The 17,866-nt window shown below is 35.9% G+C and overlaps 2 protein-coding genes across 2 annotated transcripts; one reads left to right on the forward strand and one right to left on the reverse strand.

Moving 5' to 3' along the window:
- Nucleotides 1-2,260: 2,260 nt before the first annotated feature.
- Nucleotides 2,261-4,167, forward strand: LOC133872830 (uncharacterized acetyltransferase At3g50280). Its single transcript, XM_062310446.1, has one exon. It carries the CDS (start codon nt 2,339-2,341, stop codon nt 3,815-3,817), a length of 1,479 nt encoding a protein of 492 aa, XP_062166430.1. The 5' UTR covers nt 2,261-2,338; the 3' UTR covers nt 3,818-4,167.
- A 2,306-nt stretch (nt 4,168-6,473) lies between these two features.
- On the reverse strand, nt 6,474-13,110 carry LOC133872879 (sulfoquinovosyl transferase SQD2). Its single transcript, XM_062310516.1, has 11 exons — nt 12,529-13,110; nt 10,491-10,557; nt 10,008-10,078; nt 9,013-9,130; nt 8,842-8,915; nt 8,560-8,615; nt 8,382-8,465; nt 8,063-8,150; nt 7,891-7,968; nt 7,537-7,593; nt 6,474-7,237 (listed from the first exon to the last, which is right to left on the reverse strand). Exons 1-11 carry the CDS (start codon nt 12,882-12,884, stop codon nt 6,748-6,750), a joined length of 1,539 nt encoding a protein of 512 aa, XP_062166500.1. The 5' UTR covers nt 12,885-13,110; the 3' UTR covers nt 6,474-6,747.
- Between the last annotated feature and the right edge of the window lie 4,756 nt (nt 13,111-17,866).

Consider the following 17,866-nt stretch of genomic DNA (forward strand, 5'->3'; position numbering starts at 1 on the left):
TTGGAACCATCTTAGCAATAGGTATGCCGAAACTTACAATAAAAGTTAAAAACCGGCCTTTCCCCGAAGAAGCAGGATTTATAGCACGTGCAGCCTGCAGCCATATGTATAGTGGTGGGATCTATTATACTGCCCGATGAAAGTGATATGTCCATCTACTCCTCAAAGGATTTGTCCAAGCCATTCCTCCTCGCAAGATATAAGCATTTGTGTAAGCACGGTTGTTAGAATATAAACATAACTCATGAGTTCGAATCTTATCGTATTGGGCTTCCCTTATTAAACGAGGATTTAAATCCACGTGTGAGGATGAGTGTTAGAATATATTTTAAATTATTAAATTTATCATTACCTACCAACTTGTGCTTTTGTGATAAGTGACCTTGAATGTAAATTTTTATGTAATAATTCTTTGGTTTCTACGGTTAAGTGTATGTCTCGGCAGAATAACTTGTATCTCGTTAGGCTTTTAGTGTTTACAAATTTAGTGTCAAAAGCATGTTATGTTGTAAGTTTTAGGTTTAAGTTGAATGGTATAAAAATTAATACGATTAAAGAGAAGTTAAGAATTGAAGTTTAGAAGGCTCTAGTCGAAACTTGTTTGGCCGACCAAGTGCATCAAGTCCTAGCATTGAAACCCAATTAGAGGTTCGATAGAATGGTCAGTCGCATCTCATTCGAGCGAAGTGGCCTGGAGCAATGTGATTCCATACTTAAACCCGAGAGTCTCGATCAAAGGTTCGGTCAAACTTTGGTCGAGCAAAGTGATGAAATCCATGAAAGCCTAGTAGTTCGTTTCATCTAACTTACACCTCATTTGACCAAATCAACTACAAACAAAATAAATTTTTAGTCAATTTAGCATTAAAACCTCAGTTTTTCCTCATCTATATGAGCCTCATAACCTATGACTTTTCAAAATAAGAGGCTATTTTTCACTCTTCTAAGAGATGTTACCAAACACCCTTAAGCCTAGACAATTTCAATTCCTCTCTTTGTTTATTATTGTTCAAACCACATAAAAACCTTTAGTCAATAGAATTATGGGATATAATGGATAAAGTTTGTTTATAAAAGTGATCATTGTAGAAAAAGGCCAGATGTTTTAGAGTCACTGCAGTGGGAGATGAACAAATCGTTTGTCGGGGTTGTAAGCTGATCCAATGTTGAATAGTTGTAAAACAAGTCTTCTATAGTGGATTTCTTTAGAGTTAATTGGCTTGCTCTTGGAGTGATTTTACTTTTGAAGAGATCTTCAAAAGTTTTCACTTCATTACCAAATCCTTGTGTTGGATTTTATTTTATGCTTTTTTTGGATGTCTAAATAAGATATCCCAATTTCTCTTGGGCTAAGACACTCTATATTTTAAGTGAAATGAAAATTAGTTATTTTATTATCAAAGTTTTATTTTATTGCATACGACGTTATGCATTATATAATATGTAATTTAAAACTTTTAAATAAGGTAGCATCTCATTTGACCTTAAAAAGAATAAAATAAAATTTTGAAAATGAGACCCAAACTTCAACACTAAATTTTATGAGTAATGCTAGAAGTCATTTCTGTGTCACTTTTATATCCATTCAAAAATGATGTGGCTTTTAAAATCATTATTGAGTTTATGATTATCAGATCACTATTAAATTTTGATTAAAAAATTATTTTTAAAGCATATAATTTTTTAAGGAATACAAGAATAACACATGAGGGACTCCTAGAATTTCTCTTTGAGTAATATTAGAAGTCACTCGTGTCCCTCTAAGAATGATGTGGTTTTTAAAATTACTATTAAACTTGTGATTGAATACTATTAAATATTGATCAAACGATAATTTTAAAAGTCACATCATTTAAAAAAAATAAAAATAAAAATAAAAATAAACCACAACTAACTTATAGAATTACTCCTTCCGATCCACTCACAGGCCGCCGAGGCCATCATCTTTCCTGCATGTTCTTTCGCTGGTTTGACGTCGTCGTAGCACGAGTTTTAGCTTGTTGTACTTTTTTTTTTTTTTTTTTTGAAGAGTTAGCTTGTTGTACCTTGTCCTTCTTGAATGTTAATTGCTTTTTTCTTTTTAAAAAATTTTATAAAAATAAAAAAAAAAAAAAAAAAACCCGACATGGTGAGATAAGAAAGAGAAAGCAGTAAGTAGTGTCACCACCAGGCAGGCAGGCTCCAGCGACGAAATTACAAAGCTTAAGTGCATGAATCCGAACCTCAGGCTTTCGTTTCCCTTCATCTATTTAAACCCTCATCACCTCTCCATTCCCTCTCACACACTCATTCACTGATCACCCTCACCGCCCGGCGACCCCCAAAATCCCCTACAAAAATGCCTTCATCGTCTTCCGTCACTCTGGTTTCCAAATGCACGATATACCCAGAACAAAAATCAGACATGAAACCCCTGAAGCTCTCCGTCTCCGACCTCCCCATGCTCTCTTGCCAGTACATCCAAAAGGGTGTCCTACTCACCCGCCCACCCTACTCCATCGACCACCTCCTCTGCTCTCTCAAACACTCTCTATCCCTCGCTCTTACCCACTTCCCCGCCCTCGCCGGCCGTCTCTTCACTGACCCAGAGGACGCCCGCGTCCACATAGTCTGTAACGACCAAGGCGTCGACTTTATCCAAGCCAAAGCCAAGCACCTCTCAGTTCACACCCTCCTCTCGCCCAACCACGACGTCCCCGACTGCTTCAAAGAGTTCTTCGCCTTCGACAGGCCTCTCAGCTATTTGGGCCACTTCAAACCCTTGGCCGCCGTCCAGGTCACCGAGCTAAACGACGGCGTTTTCATCGGCTGCACCGTCAACCACGCCGTCACTGACGGGACCTCCTTCTGGCACTTCTTCAACACATTCGCCGAGATTTGCAGAGGCGCCAAGAAGTTATCCAAAGCCCCGGACTTTTGCCGCAACACCGTGTTCGACTCACCAGCGGTGCTCCGATTCCCCCCAGGCGGTCCCAAAGTGACATTTACCGGCCACAAGCCATTGCGCGAGCGAATCTTTCACTTCTCTAAGGAAGCGATTCTGAAGCTGAAACTCAGAGCCAATAACTGTAATCAGTTGCAGAAAGTAACGAACAACGGTCTCGCTGACCAGTCAGCCGTGGAGATACTTGGAAAACAAAGTAACGACAGTTGGAAAACCGTTAACGGCGGTAACGGAGTTTCCAACGGCAAGATAACGTCCGTCTTAGAAGATATACTGAAGAAAAACGTGACCAATCGGACGGCCGAGATTTCGTCGTTCCAGTCGCTCAGCGCTCAGCTGTGGCGGGCGGTGACACGTGCCAGGAAGTTGGAGGCGAGCAAAACGACGACGTTTCGGATGGCGGTGAACTGCCGCCACCGGCTAGAGCCGCGGATGGACCCGTACTACTTCGGCAACGCGATCCAGAGCATCCCGACCGTCGCGACGGTCGGCGAGCTCCTGTCTCGGGACCTGCGCTGGTGCGGCGATCTGCTCCACCACAACGTGGTGGCGCACGATGACGCAACGGTGCGGCGTGGAGTGGCGGATTGGGAGCGCGAGCCGAGGTTGTTCCCGCTGGGCAACTTCGACGGCGCGTCGATGACCATGGGGAGCTCGCCGAGATTCCCGATGTACGACAACGATTTCGGGTGGGGCCGGCCCTTGGCGGTCCGGAGCGGAGCCACGAACAAATTCGACGGCAAGATCTCGGCGTTTCCGGGGAGAGAAGGCAACGGGAGCGTCGACCTGGAGGTGGTGTTGGCGCCCGAGACGATGGCTGAGCTGGAGACCGATACGGAGTTCATGCAGTACGTATCGGCGACGCCGGTGTGATTGTGAAACCGTGCCCTGGTGATTTGGACGGTTGTGATATTTCTTGTTTTTATTCAGAGCATTAAAATGGGTGGTAAAACAGCGACGTTTTTCTTGGTTGTTTCCGCGGATGGGATGCACTATTCCTACGTCAATTTCTTCGTCGGGACACATGTCGAGACATGTTGGGATGTGAGATTCATGTAAAATTGATGTAAGATTCAAGATAAAAAAAAAATCATATCCCTTCGTGAATAGTTTGTAGGGTGTGGTGGAGGCCTTGTGTTTCGTAGTGCTTTTTGTTACGTATATTGCTTTCATTTTCCATGGGACGGAGAAATATTGGGGAAGATCTTTCATCAAACACACTATTTAATTTGTGTCGTCTTCTTCTTCTTCCTCTTCTTCCACCATGTGCTGAATATGTGGTGGTCTGGCTACAAAGCTTTTCCATGCACATGGATGGAAGACTGGTACTACATCGGATCGAGTTAAAAGCAGTCACCGTCAATGCTTGTGTCTTGGTGCAGAGCATGATCGAGTTTCACAGCATTTATCTCTTCCAATTTTTATCACTTGGATCGAGATTTATGGTATTATTTACAATTTAAACGGATAATATAAAATAATTCGGACGGATTTCATCGGTTCAAATAAATTTTTAATTATCCGACCGTCCATTCTAATCCTTCGGACAAATAAATTTCATATGAAATCTCTCACTCAATTAACAATTTTTAAACAAAATCCCTAATTGAAACTTGAGCCACTAGCCTTAAAAGAGATTTGATCATGTGGCTGAAGAGTGAAGTGAGTGGGGGTGTGGAATCATTTGCCTCTTCTTTCTCTTTTTTAAATCTAAGATTCTTTATGGAAGATATGTAATGTAAAATAATTTAATGTAATTGAAGATTAAAAGGAATATATAAACTATGATGGCCAATCTTTTATGTATGAAAAATGTTAGATTTACAACATCAACACAACAAGTGTACAACAATCTCTTACATGAGAGTAGGCCCCACACACTAGGACTCACCTTCATGTAAGGGGTTGTTGTACACTTGTTGTGATGGTGTAGTGCATGAATCAAATCTCTTTATGTATTGAGATGTGTTTGTTACACAATTTATTTACACAACTCCTACACAACATAAGACACATTGATGGGACTCATGCATGTGAGTTCCATCAAGCATAGATTCCACCGATGTGTATTGAATTGTGTAAATGAGTCGTTCAAAAATCATTTTCCTTTTGTATTTACGGAAAACTCCATTGACCCTACCGGCCCTATATATTTTATAGGTTGTTGGGCCGGTCTACAATTTTAATAAGGGAAATGCCGGTATTCCCACCAGCATCCCACCTCCAACCCACCACACTCTAAGTGATTTTATTTTTTTATTTAATAATTTCATTTTATCTAAAAAGTTATAATGACCAAAAATGTTGAGCTACGGAAGTAGGGTGCGATAAGAAATCATTTATTAGTTGAATGCATGAACCTTGAGGAGCAGAGAACGACAACCCCAAGTAACCATCCAAATCCAGTGCTACTATAGACGTTTGGGGGGATGTCTCAAATGGACTGTGGATGCGTGGTAAGGTTCATGCCCTGATGCTTACCACTAGTCAGTCTAGTCTATATAGGTTGCGCCAGATGACAGGTACATGTCATGTCCGATATGATATTTAGTATTGACAACTTTTTACACTAATTATGATTGAAAAATTTAATCTGATTAATTAAATTGATTAATTTAAGATTAATTTGTATAATCTAACATTTATGCATCGACACGATTCGAACCCGACGCGTAACGCTTAGACCTCATTTGATTCGCAAAATAAATATTTCATTAGAAAAATGAATAATTATTACTGGGAATAAGGAAGAGTGGAATGAAATAATTATTTAAATTTCTTAGTTTGGTGACAACATATGTACTACAATTAGAATTGACCTAAAATTACTTAAAAAAAACCCACATAATTTCTTTTTTTTAAAAAAAAAAAAAAAAAAAAAACTTAAATCTTAAATAAATAAATAAATATTGGACCTTAGATCTTTTTAAATTTTTTTTTTTTTTAAGTTTAGTTTGGAAAAATTAAAGAAAAAACATGTTTATTTATTTATTTATATTTTATTTTAAATGTTGTCCATTTGCTTAGGAATAACTATTCATCTCAAAAAATGAGAGGAATAGTTATTTCTATGGAATAGCTATTCCAATGAATAGATCTTTACCAAATAAAAGAATAGTTATTCCAATGAAATAGTCATTTTATTCCAAAAACTTTTTTCACGAATCAAACGAGGCCTTAGAACTAACTACTTTTTACATGACCAAAGAACCTAACACAAAAATAACGGATTAAAGTTAAAAGATCTGACCTATTTAATTAAATGAGTCGAGTTAAAATTGACCTATAATCTTATTCTCATATCTTAATACGGTATAAACCCAACAACCGAACACGGATCACGCTTAAGAAAATCTAGGCCTGAATGAAAGAAAGAGCCATGATTCTACCATGCTAAATACATATTATACACATGCGAGAAAGCTTATAGAGCTTTTCCAGCCAAATTGTGTCGCCCCAATAGAAAGGCCGGTTCTCTCTGTGGCTTTATCAGGTTGAAATGCTGCATCATAGTACAAAAGGATTGATATGCTCGGAAACTGTGTATCAGTGTCATAGACGCAGAACACACAGAAGAGTACACTTGAAAACTCCCATGTTTTATAACATTAAACTGACATCTAAGTCAATTGATCATGCACAAAATACAGCACATCTGACCATATTGCATGGTCCATTATATACAGCAAATGAATGTATGGCAATCACTCACACCTACATCCCATAAGGCCATAAGGGTTCCTTTGCAGTCCAGAGAAAAGCTGGCAAACGAGTAATGAACCTCCAAGAAACTTTTGCATCACCTATATAACTTCTGGTGATGGGAAAAGGCGTTTTGCCAGCCATTGAAGAGGTCTCAATAGTTGTGCTCTCTTCTTGCGCCAGAACCAGATGGCAGCATTGTATTGTTCGTTGCGTATCGTTCGTGTGGCTGCCTTCCAGTCGTACTTCTCCGTTTCTTCACGTGAGGCTTTCCCCATGGTTTCTCTCAATTCTGCATTGTGCAACAATGGCTCTAATTTGCTCAAGCAGTCCTCGAGATCACCGGGGCTATAAAGATAACCAGTTTTGCCCTCCTGATCTGGAGGGATTATATCTGGGATTCCTCCAGCACGAACTCCCACCACTGGAATTCCTGAAGACATGGCCTCCAGAACAACTAGCCCAAGTGTCTCAGATTCTGAAGGCATAACAAAAACATCCCCACTGGCATATGCCTGTGAAAGCTCTTCACCTCCTAGCATCCCTGTAAATACTGCAGGCATGCCAGCAAACATTTTTTCCAGCTCCTCTCTGCCAAGAAAGGTGCTTTTTGTAAAATGAGGTGCAGGTGAACTCAAAGCAATTTGATTAACATTCATATTTTGTAGGCTACATGAGCTCAGTTCACAGAAAACATATCCTGGAACTGGTCAGGTCAGGCTACATCATTCGCCATTTTGGAATCTCTTTTTTCTAATGTTGTGATCTCCCTCTCCAAGGGTGGAAATTGGTAGTCATGATGGAATTTGATATAAGACTACCGAAATTGTCTCAGAATGGCATTCAGTAATATTAAAAAAATCAACTCATGAAGTGTCAGAGTAGATTACCTATATGGGCCATCTCCAATAAAAGCAATTCGTGCTTCTGGAAGCCTATCCATAACGCTGTTAAACCATGTGATTCAAATGTCAATAATAGGTTAGAGAGGGGTAAAGCATGAAAAACATTACCAAAAAATGGACCACAAAATCGAGACTATAACTATGACAGTACTAGAGAAATTCCAGTCCAAAGATCAAACATAATAAGCACATCTCTCCCCACGTTATATTTTGAACTTAAAAGATTTGGTACCAAGAAAACTCTGTTACTGCATTAGTTTTTCCAACTATGTATAGAAAGGACTTAAGAGGAAGAAAACACCAGCCATTCATTTTCAATGTGTGATTGAAGAGCACTACCTCTTGAGGAAATCCAAGCTCTTCTCAACTCCAAGTCGTCCAACATGAACTATCAATGGTTTCTCTGGTTCACCATTACTACACACGAGAAAAATATATAGCATTATGTGAAACTCCTATTACGGGGGAAGAAGAAGGTAGAAAAAAGCAAGGGATTAGAGGATTGTCCTACGTTAATCTTAACCGCATTTCATAGGAGCGGAAACGGGGGTGGAAACTTTCAGAATCGACACCCTTATTCCAAAGACGAATCTTGTTAGCTGAAAACAATGTAAGAAAGCAAGTCTGTTAGTATACAGCTGCCTGGGCACAGATACATGGTGTTTACTCAACACTTGCACAAAGGGCATACTTTTGAGGGGGAAAAGAAAATTTTAAAAACAGATAGATTACAGAATGTGTTTGGTGCATAATTATATGTACCAAACCGGCAATGATTAAGGTCAATTACATAATGGAATCTAACTAGGTACGCGAGGGTTTACGCTCACCAGCTGTCACACTAGCTGCTTCAAGATCCCTGCCAATAGCAGCTGAGGGAACCAGTGTAAGATCAGCTGCTCTGTGTAGAAACTCTGAAATTGAAAGGCCAAAAAGGTTAACTAAACGCTCCAGTATCAATAGTTAAAAAGGAGGCAAGAAGAAAGATTAAAAAAAGGATTTACATACTTATGACCAACCACATGGGTTTCACCAGCCAACTGAAGGTGTATCTTGGGATGTATCTGCAAATGAAAACAAGATCAGCCTCTGCCTTCAGCACTAATTGAAACATTTTGTAAAAAAATCAGCATCATATTAGTGAAAAAGTACACACTTGGGACTTGGAACATTACTATAACTATTAGAGAAGCAGCCTACGAATTTGTGGGTTTTCCATTCATTTAAGGATGAGAAGTTAATTGTAATAATGCACAATAAGAATTCTGTCAATCGAAGAATTAAACTCACACTGGTACGTGAGTGTGATAAGACATCACTATGGGGACACACAATAGTTTTGCAATAGCGAGAGCTCCGAAAACCTACAATACAGTCAAATAAGTGTCATCCAGCAGCTAAAGCAATATCTTTTCTTTAATAATAATAAAGAAAAGAAACAAGAAGCAATTGAAAATTTACCATTATCCCAGGTGACGAAGCATGTATAATGTCAGGCTTAAATCGGGCAACCTCTGAAATTATTCTAGGACTAAGTGCCAGGGAAAGCGGGACTTTCTGATACCAGGGGCAGGGAAAGCTGGAAAATAATAAATAAATGAGAACAATAAGCGGATAACAATTTTTCCACACCTAGAACAGTAACCAAATCATAATATTTTGCAGGTTTATAACTCAAGCAATTCATCCAACAAGTGGGACTGCCCAAATAGTAAGAGGTCTGGAGAAAACACATGATTACCAGGGACTTAACAACACCTGGCTGAAAACTGAAAAGGATTGAAGAACAGATTTTTCTTCAGTAGCTTAGATGTGACCTAGCTATTCCAAACAGGTGGTAAGGGGTCAAGAGGAGGAAAGCAAACTGATTAGAAAATATAATTTGTGGGTTTAAAAATTGAACTTAATCTTGAAAATTATGTCTGAGGAGCAACCCACAATACAGTCAAATACTTTTTGTAATAAAAAAGGAACGATATTTTCTTATTTTTGTCTTCTACTTTGTTTCACTTGTTTGTAACTCTCACGAACTTAGAAATATTTTCAAATGGTTTTTCTTGGATTATAAAAGACTAGTAATGACCTAAATTGTTTTTAATAAGTAGACTAGTAATGACCTAAATTGACCCTGCTATAGAATTTGAATCCCTTAGATTAGTAAGTACATACTGCTTTATGATTTAAATGGTTTGTTTTGCCTTAATTACTTTTTTTGATAAGTAGACTAGTAATGACCTAAATTGACACTGCTATAGAATTTGAATCCCTTAGATTACTAAGTACATACTGCTTTATGATTTAAATGGTTTGTTTTGCCTTAATTACACTAGAAAGGTGCAAGTTCTTCACCAAAAGACAAAAATAATATATTCAAAAGCCACAGAAGTTAAAAGTAAGAGCAATTAGGTTCAATGAGGATAAAGACAAAGCATTTCAAATTAGGTAGTAAAAGCAACCTCCTTGATCCAATCAATTTTGCTCCATAAAATTCATCAGGCACTCCTTCATGTGTGGTCACAACCATCACCTACACCATGAATAAATAAGCCAAACTGTCAGTTTATCATGTATTGACATTCTCGAATCTAAAGCAAATTTGATATTAAAAACTTCAACTGGGGGTTTTGTGCGAGCCGATCTAATTGTCAAATTGACTGGGAATTGCTAATACAAGAACAAGCTCATGTTCAAACAAAGCTTGATCAGGATGATTTATAGTTAGACCGGTTGTTAAAGGCTCAAATATCTGAATTATCTGAGCTAACATAAATCAAAATCAGGTCGAGGACCGAACTTTTAATAAATACAACATCAGGAAACAAGATGCTCAAGCACATTAAGCTGCATGAATTTTCAAGGAAGCTCTGGTTAAGCTTGCATGAGTTGACATTAAGTCAAGGACACCCTAGACAACGGCTGCAGAGATATAAAGAGTGTACCTCATCCCCCATTTCACGTAAGTATCTAATAAAATTCTGGAACCGGTTTTTGTAGCCTGACACATATCTGCAAGAGAAACAGAGAACAGATAGTTTTCAGTGAACATTCCATCTTCTAATTTAAGAAACATGATACATTTATGGCAGCTCACCATAAGTTTCTAGACTATTTGCTAAACCCTTATTAATATTATGAAACCGCAGTCATCTCTACAATACTACTGAAAATATATGTATTTGTGTCAAGCATTATTAACAGCTCCATCAAAACCATAATGCATATGAAATATATATATAGTATCTAAAATGATTGACATTCGCATCTTAAGAATGTTTGAACAGATTCTTGGGCTTATGACCAATTTTGCATCTGTGGACTCTCATCTTAAGATATCCCAAGAAACGAATATTGAACTGATATGTAACACATGCAACTTTTTAATCATGCTTCATGCATATATGTAGATGAGGATAATCATTGTGATTTCTTGAAGAGCTTATATCCCTTTCATGACCTCTGTAGCATCCCCACCTTTATTATCTAGGACCATATCTATTAAATTCAAGCTCAGGAAAGAAAACAGAGAGAAGTAAAGAGTCTACAGGCAGCAAAAGGAATCCAAATAATTTAAGAATGGCTTCTCCCTTCTGGACAGTGGTTTGCAATTTGATAGGAGTTACCAACTGATTGGCATTGGTTATGGGTACATGAGAGGTAATCACCAATACCATTTCTAGAATTTGTGCTCGTGCACAGGTTTCACAATTCACAGTCTGGCACGATAAAAACAGAAAAGTATGGGCCATTAGGTGCATAGAAATAAAAAGGTCATACCTCAAAGCCTTAAACTCAACATGGTTATGCAAAATACACAACAAAAAGGAACAAGCTTAAGACCAACAGACTTGTAAACAAAAAGAAGAAGTCATCAACTTGTACAGTGAGATACACATTTGAAACAAGTATGCCTAATAGTCACAGCAATTCAACTTATATTTTAGGCATAGACATCATAAAGAATTGCGTAAGGGGTAGTGAGGCACTGCAACAACCAAATCATCAAAGATCCACTAATACCACTACCAAAGCCATGGTATAAAGAAGAACAACATGGCGAAACACAAATTAGCCTACAGCTAAATCACCACATCCACTCGGTCACACCATGAAGCTATGAGACAACATCACACATTCAGAAATGACAGCATCAATAATAGTAACAGCTGAATAAGCATAGTTTTACCCCAAGTTACACCCAAACTAAAAGCATGCAAGAACACATTCTCATCAAATTACCTCCACATTCAAAAGCAACTAAATGACAGAGTCAGCACAAGTACATAAACTTAGACTGAGAATAACAATGATACTACAAATAAAACAACACCACCCACAAAGTTATAGCTGAATCTAGTTAGTGATCAGAGTCATTCCAATAATTGAGAAAGGACTCAACTAGATCAAAACTTCAGCATCCAGTTAGATCGCAGAGCAAACTATACCAGTTCTTTAAAATGGCACCAAGCACTAATCAAGTGTACCTCTTAGCCATTGACCATACCATAAAGTAAAGCCAAGAGCAGCAAAAGATTACATGGCCCAATATCAATTACATCAAAAAACAACTTACAGCTAATAACAAATAACAGAATAACATATAACATCCGAAAAGAAAAATAAATAAATTAAAAAAAAAAAAAGAAAAAGAAAAGAAGAAAAAGCAAAAGGTCACTATCTTTCCGCAGTTAAACGTCGCACCTTTCTTACCCAAAATAAAAAATAAAAAAGACCCCAAACCAGCAAAGTCTATTGATTACAAAAAAAAACGATGTCACAAGAAATGAACTGTTGAATCCGATGCTCAATAAGATATCCTACACCGCAAATAAAAAGATCGCTTGATAATGCAAAGAATTGAGAAAAAAAAAAAAAAAAAAGCAGCAAAGCATTAGAGAAGACGGGAATCTCCCATGGTTGAAGATCTAATCAAAGAGACGCCATGAACTTCGTTTCAGCATAACAAATCAAGAAACTCACGCAAACGGGGAAGGCTCGACAAAGAGAGCAATGCGGCGAGGCCTCGAATTGGTCTCCGGGTCAAGCAGTGGAGGACCCTCCTCCTCCTCTTCCCTGACCTCGGTGATAGTCATATCGGCTGCTTTAACCAGAAAAAGCTCTCCTCTTTGGCTCTCACCCGTTGACCTCAAAAACCGAGCTCGTTCGCAAAACAGGGAAATGGGTTTTCTTCTCCGGGAGGCAAAGCTAAACAAGCACGAATCTTTAAGAGAATTCGAAGCGTACAAGGAAGAAAACGAATCCGTAGACAAAGAAGAAAAGGTGGGTAAAGAGGGAGGAGAGAGAGTGGGATTTATAGAGAGACAAGAGATGGTCATGATACTGATGAGGAGGATGTTGTTTATAATATAGACGTACGAGTATTTGTGAGAAGAGTGTTTGGGGTTTTTGGAATTTTGATTGCTAAATATTCGGATAGTGGGTGAGAATGCTTTCGAAGGCGGGGAATCTGCAAGGGGACTCCCTCCACATAATGGATATTCCTTTCAAACCCGGGACTGTAGGAGGCATCAAACAAAAGGTCTTCCAGCATATGCGATTGGCCAGCTCCTCCTCCTCCTCCTCCTTTATACGCTTCCCCTTTATCTTTCCGATAATCATATAATTGCGTAACGGTTTTCCTTACTCAACAAAAATATTAATACAAAAGTATAGTCTTCTATCTATGTATTAATTTCTAATAACATAATTAACAGAGCTTACGTGTAATTTTTAGAAAATTCGTCAAACCCACGTTTAAACTTTGATTACGTATGGATTTTTAATATGATTAACAGAGCTCACATTTATTTTTGTTTTAAAGAAGAATGATTTATTACGCCACCATTTGTTGATGATTTTAAGTTATTTTAATTGCTTACGTGAAATGTTTTTTCTGGGTATCTTTCGTTTTTATAGAGTAATTCTATATGCCATATAAATATCTATCAAGTGTCCATCAAATAATGAGATGGCTTTTAAAATCACCATTAAACATGTGATTGATCAAATGGCTAATTTGGAGTAATTCAAAAAATGAGGTGGCTTTTAAAATCATCATTTAATCAATCACACGCCCAATGATGATTTTAAAAGTCACCTCATTTTTTGAATTACTCCAAATTAGCCATTTGATCAATCACATGTTTAATGGTAATTTTAAAAGCTATCTCATTATTTGATGGACACTTGATAGATATGATGGTGTATTAGTTTTTTCTGCGTTTTTTATACAAGGCTATGAGTTTGACCACACAAATCTGCAGTTCTCCGGATTTAATCACATTTTTTAATCATTAAGAAATGGAGGAATAATTGAAGGGAAAAACAGCCCGATACTTGTGACGACATCAACAAATGGTGGCTTGAGAGATGGGAAAGTAATAAAAATCCAGGAAACAAAGTTGAAACGATGAAGTATTTCTTTAGATTGGGTTGATAAAACGGATGGAGAAAACTTCTTTAGTTTAGTTTATTAAATTACTATTTCTTAGAACATATGATTATATGTGCAATTTACATATTCTATTCAGAGTAATGTTATATATTATACTCCTGTGTTATGGGGTTGATCAAACAGAGAACAGAATTATTTTAAGTTCAAATAAACTGAAGATGAGCCGGTTCTTTAAAAAAGATTAACAAAATTGTTATTTTACCTTTTTTAGACAATTTTTTCCCTCCTTTTTAAGTAACCGGCTCCTTTTTAGTTCATTTGAACGTAATCCGATTTCATGTGATAGTAGTTATCGGCCCTTAATTTTTTTAAAAAAAAACATTAGTTTAACAATTATTGATTCAAGTGTCGATGGACACTGCCACATTAACCTAGTGTGAAGATAGTGTAATATATAGCATTACACTATTATTAAAATCCTATAAGCGGGCGGTTATTTACCGCGAATAATCGTTAACTGAATAATTGAAAAATCAGAAATAACCGCAATCGGATGCCCAGATAACCGAGTATCCTAGTTACGTTTACCGCTTATAGGATTTTAGAAAACCGGTTTATATATATACACACACACACACACACAAATAATTATATTTATTATAGATGGGCCTCAAACTCAACCCTTTAAATTTAAAGAATGAATTATCTTAAGTTTTTTAATACGAAGGTTTGGTAGTTTTTTGAATTATCATCGTATTTTAATTACAATACAATTGTCATTATATTTATCAAATTTGTTTGTTTGATTTTTTTTTTTTTTGCAATCATTTTATTTAGTATTTACAATTTAGCATTGAATTTTGAATGGATGGATATTAGATTAAACAAAAAAAATAAAAATAAAAAAGTCAACAATGTATGAAAACCAATTATCCGGTTAATAACCGATTTTTAATAACCAGATCATCGACGATTGGTAATAACCGCAATCGGTCTATTTAAATAAGAATAATCAAATATTTCGGTTAAAATTGCAGTCGTGAGAAAATAGCAACTATAACCGGTAGGAATATGTAATTATAGTGCACCAGTTGTTTGACCTTTTAACCTTTTGGATGGAATGGCGGGTTGGGTACTAGGGTTGTGATAAAATAAATTTTAAATTTTTTTTTAAAAAGAATTAATGCAGAATAAAAATATTATAATCATACAAAATATCAAAATTAATTTACGTAATTATCATGTTTTCTTATGAATGTAAATGCACCTTTTAGGATTTATAGTTCACCATGAGACTCTCACTTGTCTTTTCAACTTGCTTTTTGACCTTATAAGTTATAACCTTTTGGATAGGATAGGATTGTCGGTTGGGGGCGGCGTTGTGGTGGATTGGGGCTCACAAAATCTGCACAAATTAACATCACATACATGACTACTCAATTAGTAATTCTATAATTTTTTATTTTTTATTTTTTAAAAAAAATAGTAATTCTATAGAGGGTCCCTCTCCAATTCTCCAAATGATACTCTTTCTCTCAATTTTTTTTTTTTTTTTTTTGGTTTTATTATTATTATTAAAAGAAACATATGCTCCAATGATTCATAGAGCTAACATGTATTGGCGTTTTCATGATGCCATTATGCTCCCTTGTGGTCACCAAAATATATTATTTGCCATCAATCATTTACATCAACAATTCATTCTTGGCACTAACTGTAATATGAATCATTATTAAATTCTTTCCAATTTAGTAATTAAACTGACATTTACTCTTAGAGTACGTAATTTTTATAAGCATTTTTAATTCTCACGTGTTTTAAAGATAAATATCATTACGAAAGACTGATCCGAGGAGTGAGAATTATATGTCGTCATTAGGGTTATATACTTCCCATAGTAAAGACTATATGCCATTTGAGCCCAAATTGCCCAGTGCTATAGGCAATTTGTGGGATCTTCCTTCTATTTTTATAGTAAAAAAGAGGAAGAAAGAAGCAAGAAAAAAATCATCTGCCACTAGAGAGTAAGAATTAAAATAGTTTTTTGGTCACTATTTATCAAAGTATACACCATATTGCTATTATGTTCGGTGACTGTCGTAATCAGTGACGAATTTAGGGGGGGCGGCATAGGCCATGCATGCCCCCACCTCGATTCCAAAAAAAGAAAAAAAAAATTAGGTAAAAAAATAAAACTTTAGTCTACTGACCCTTATCAACAAATGTTTTTAGCCTCTAGCCCATTGTCCATAAGAGTTTTTGGCTCCATCCCTAGTTGTAAAGTCAATCTATATTAATCATTGGAGCATAAAAATCTGAGAATCATAAGATATTCTAGTGGATATCCCCTTGCAACTCATTTTTAATATTGGATCATGAGTCATTATTAGATTGAGACTTTTTTTATTATTAATATTACGTAATATAAATAAGAATGTCACTTGCATTCAATTTGATTGAAACTTGAAAGCAACGTCAAGTTGTGTTGAGGTTGGCTTGTTTTGTTTTGCGTCCTTTTCCCTTTTGTTGAAGAAAAGAACATGAATATCCAATTGTTTACAAAAACATCTCAGTCTTAGATAGAACAGTTTATATAGAGCGGATAATTTATAAAAATATTAATGAATTCTGAGTCTTATTAGTTGAGACCGAGCGTTATAAGTAATTATAGAGAAATTTCAAATTGAGTAATATTTTTGGAGTGATAGCACAAATATAACTAACGTTTTTTCTTGAATCCTTAGTGATATGACTAGCGTTTTTTTTTTCCTTCCTTTTTCCCGAGACGTTAGATTAAACTAATAAATGGGTCCTTCTTGAGAAATTGATGTTATGTTTGTTAATGTATTGAGATAATTAGTGTTTTGTATTTTTAGTTTAAAAATAATGTTTTGATGTAGAATAAAGATGATAAGTGATTTTAGTCTTTAGATATATGTTCTAGTGATGTTTACATTTGAAAAAATATTATTGTATGGAATACACCTATTTATTTGTAGAAAACCCACATAGATGTAGGTTGTAGCAGGGCAGCTTAATGGAAGTTGATGCCTAAGGCTAAGGAAAAAAAGTCAAAATGTAGCATTTTTTTAATTTTTAAATAATAATATAACATTTTATATTTAATATGATATGAAATATAAATAAATAATTTAAAAATCATTCTTTGAATCAAACTTTTATATTCAAGTTTTGTTCATATATTAATCTGAACAGATAATATTTCTTATGACATACTTGATCCTCAGTAGGATTTTATTAATTTTTTATTTTCATGTAAAAGCAATTGTTGCGGTGGGTATTGTCAATAATATTCTATAAGCAATGCAAAAATTTGAAAAAAGAATCTAATTTATTTAATTTCAATTATTTTTTCTAATCCCCGTTAACACGCCAAATGGTCTCCTCCTATTTTTTTTTTTCTTTCTTTTGACAAATTTAGTATAAAAGGCCTTTTTGGGCCTTTATAAAATTGGGGCCTTAGGCGGGGCTCACTCATCTATCTATTGAGCTGACCTTAAAATGTAGAGCTGATTCATTTTAACAAATTAAATTTTTTTAAAAAAAAAAAGAAAAAGAAAAAGAAAAAAGAGTGGTCGTGTGGCTGTCATCAATTAACGACCACTCTAATCCCTTTTCTTTTTTTTCTTTTTTGTAAAAAAGAATGGTAAGCTAGCTCCGATCACAGCAAAATTTAAACACATGTTTTGTCAAAATATTCTTACGACAAAATAAGAATATAGTTTTATAAAAAATTATTTGTATTTTGAGATAAAAAAAAAAAAAAAAAATTAATACAAGAATACGTTTGATTAGCAAATATAGCCTGAAACTGAATATTTCCCTTATATTTCCTCTCCTCCATTACAGAACAGAAGAAATAAAAAGAAAGTCGAAGATCAGCAGCCCACTGGAACAGAAATT

The sequence above is a fragment of the Alnus glutinosa genome, chromosome 7 (genome assembly GCF_958979055.1).
Source record: "Alnus glutinosa chromosome 7, dhAlnGlut1.1, whole genome shotgun sequence".
Lineage (NCBI taxonomy): Eukaryota > Viridiplantae > Streptophyta > Magnoliopsida > Fagales > Betulaceae > Alnus > Alnus glutinosa.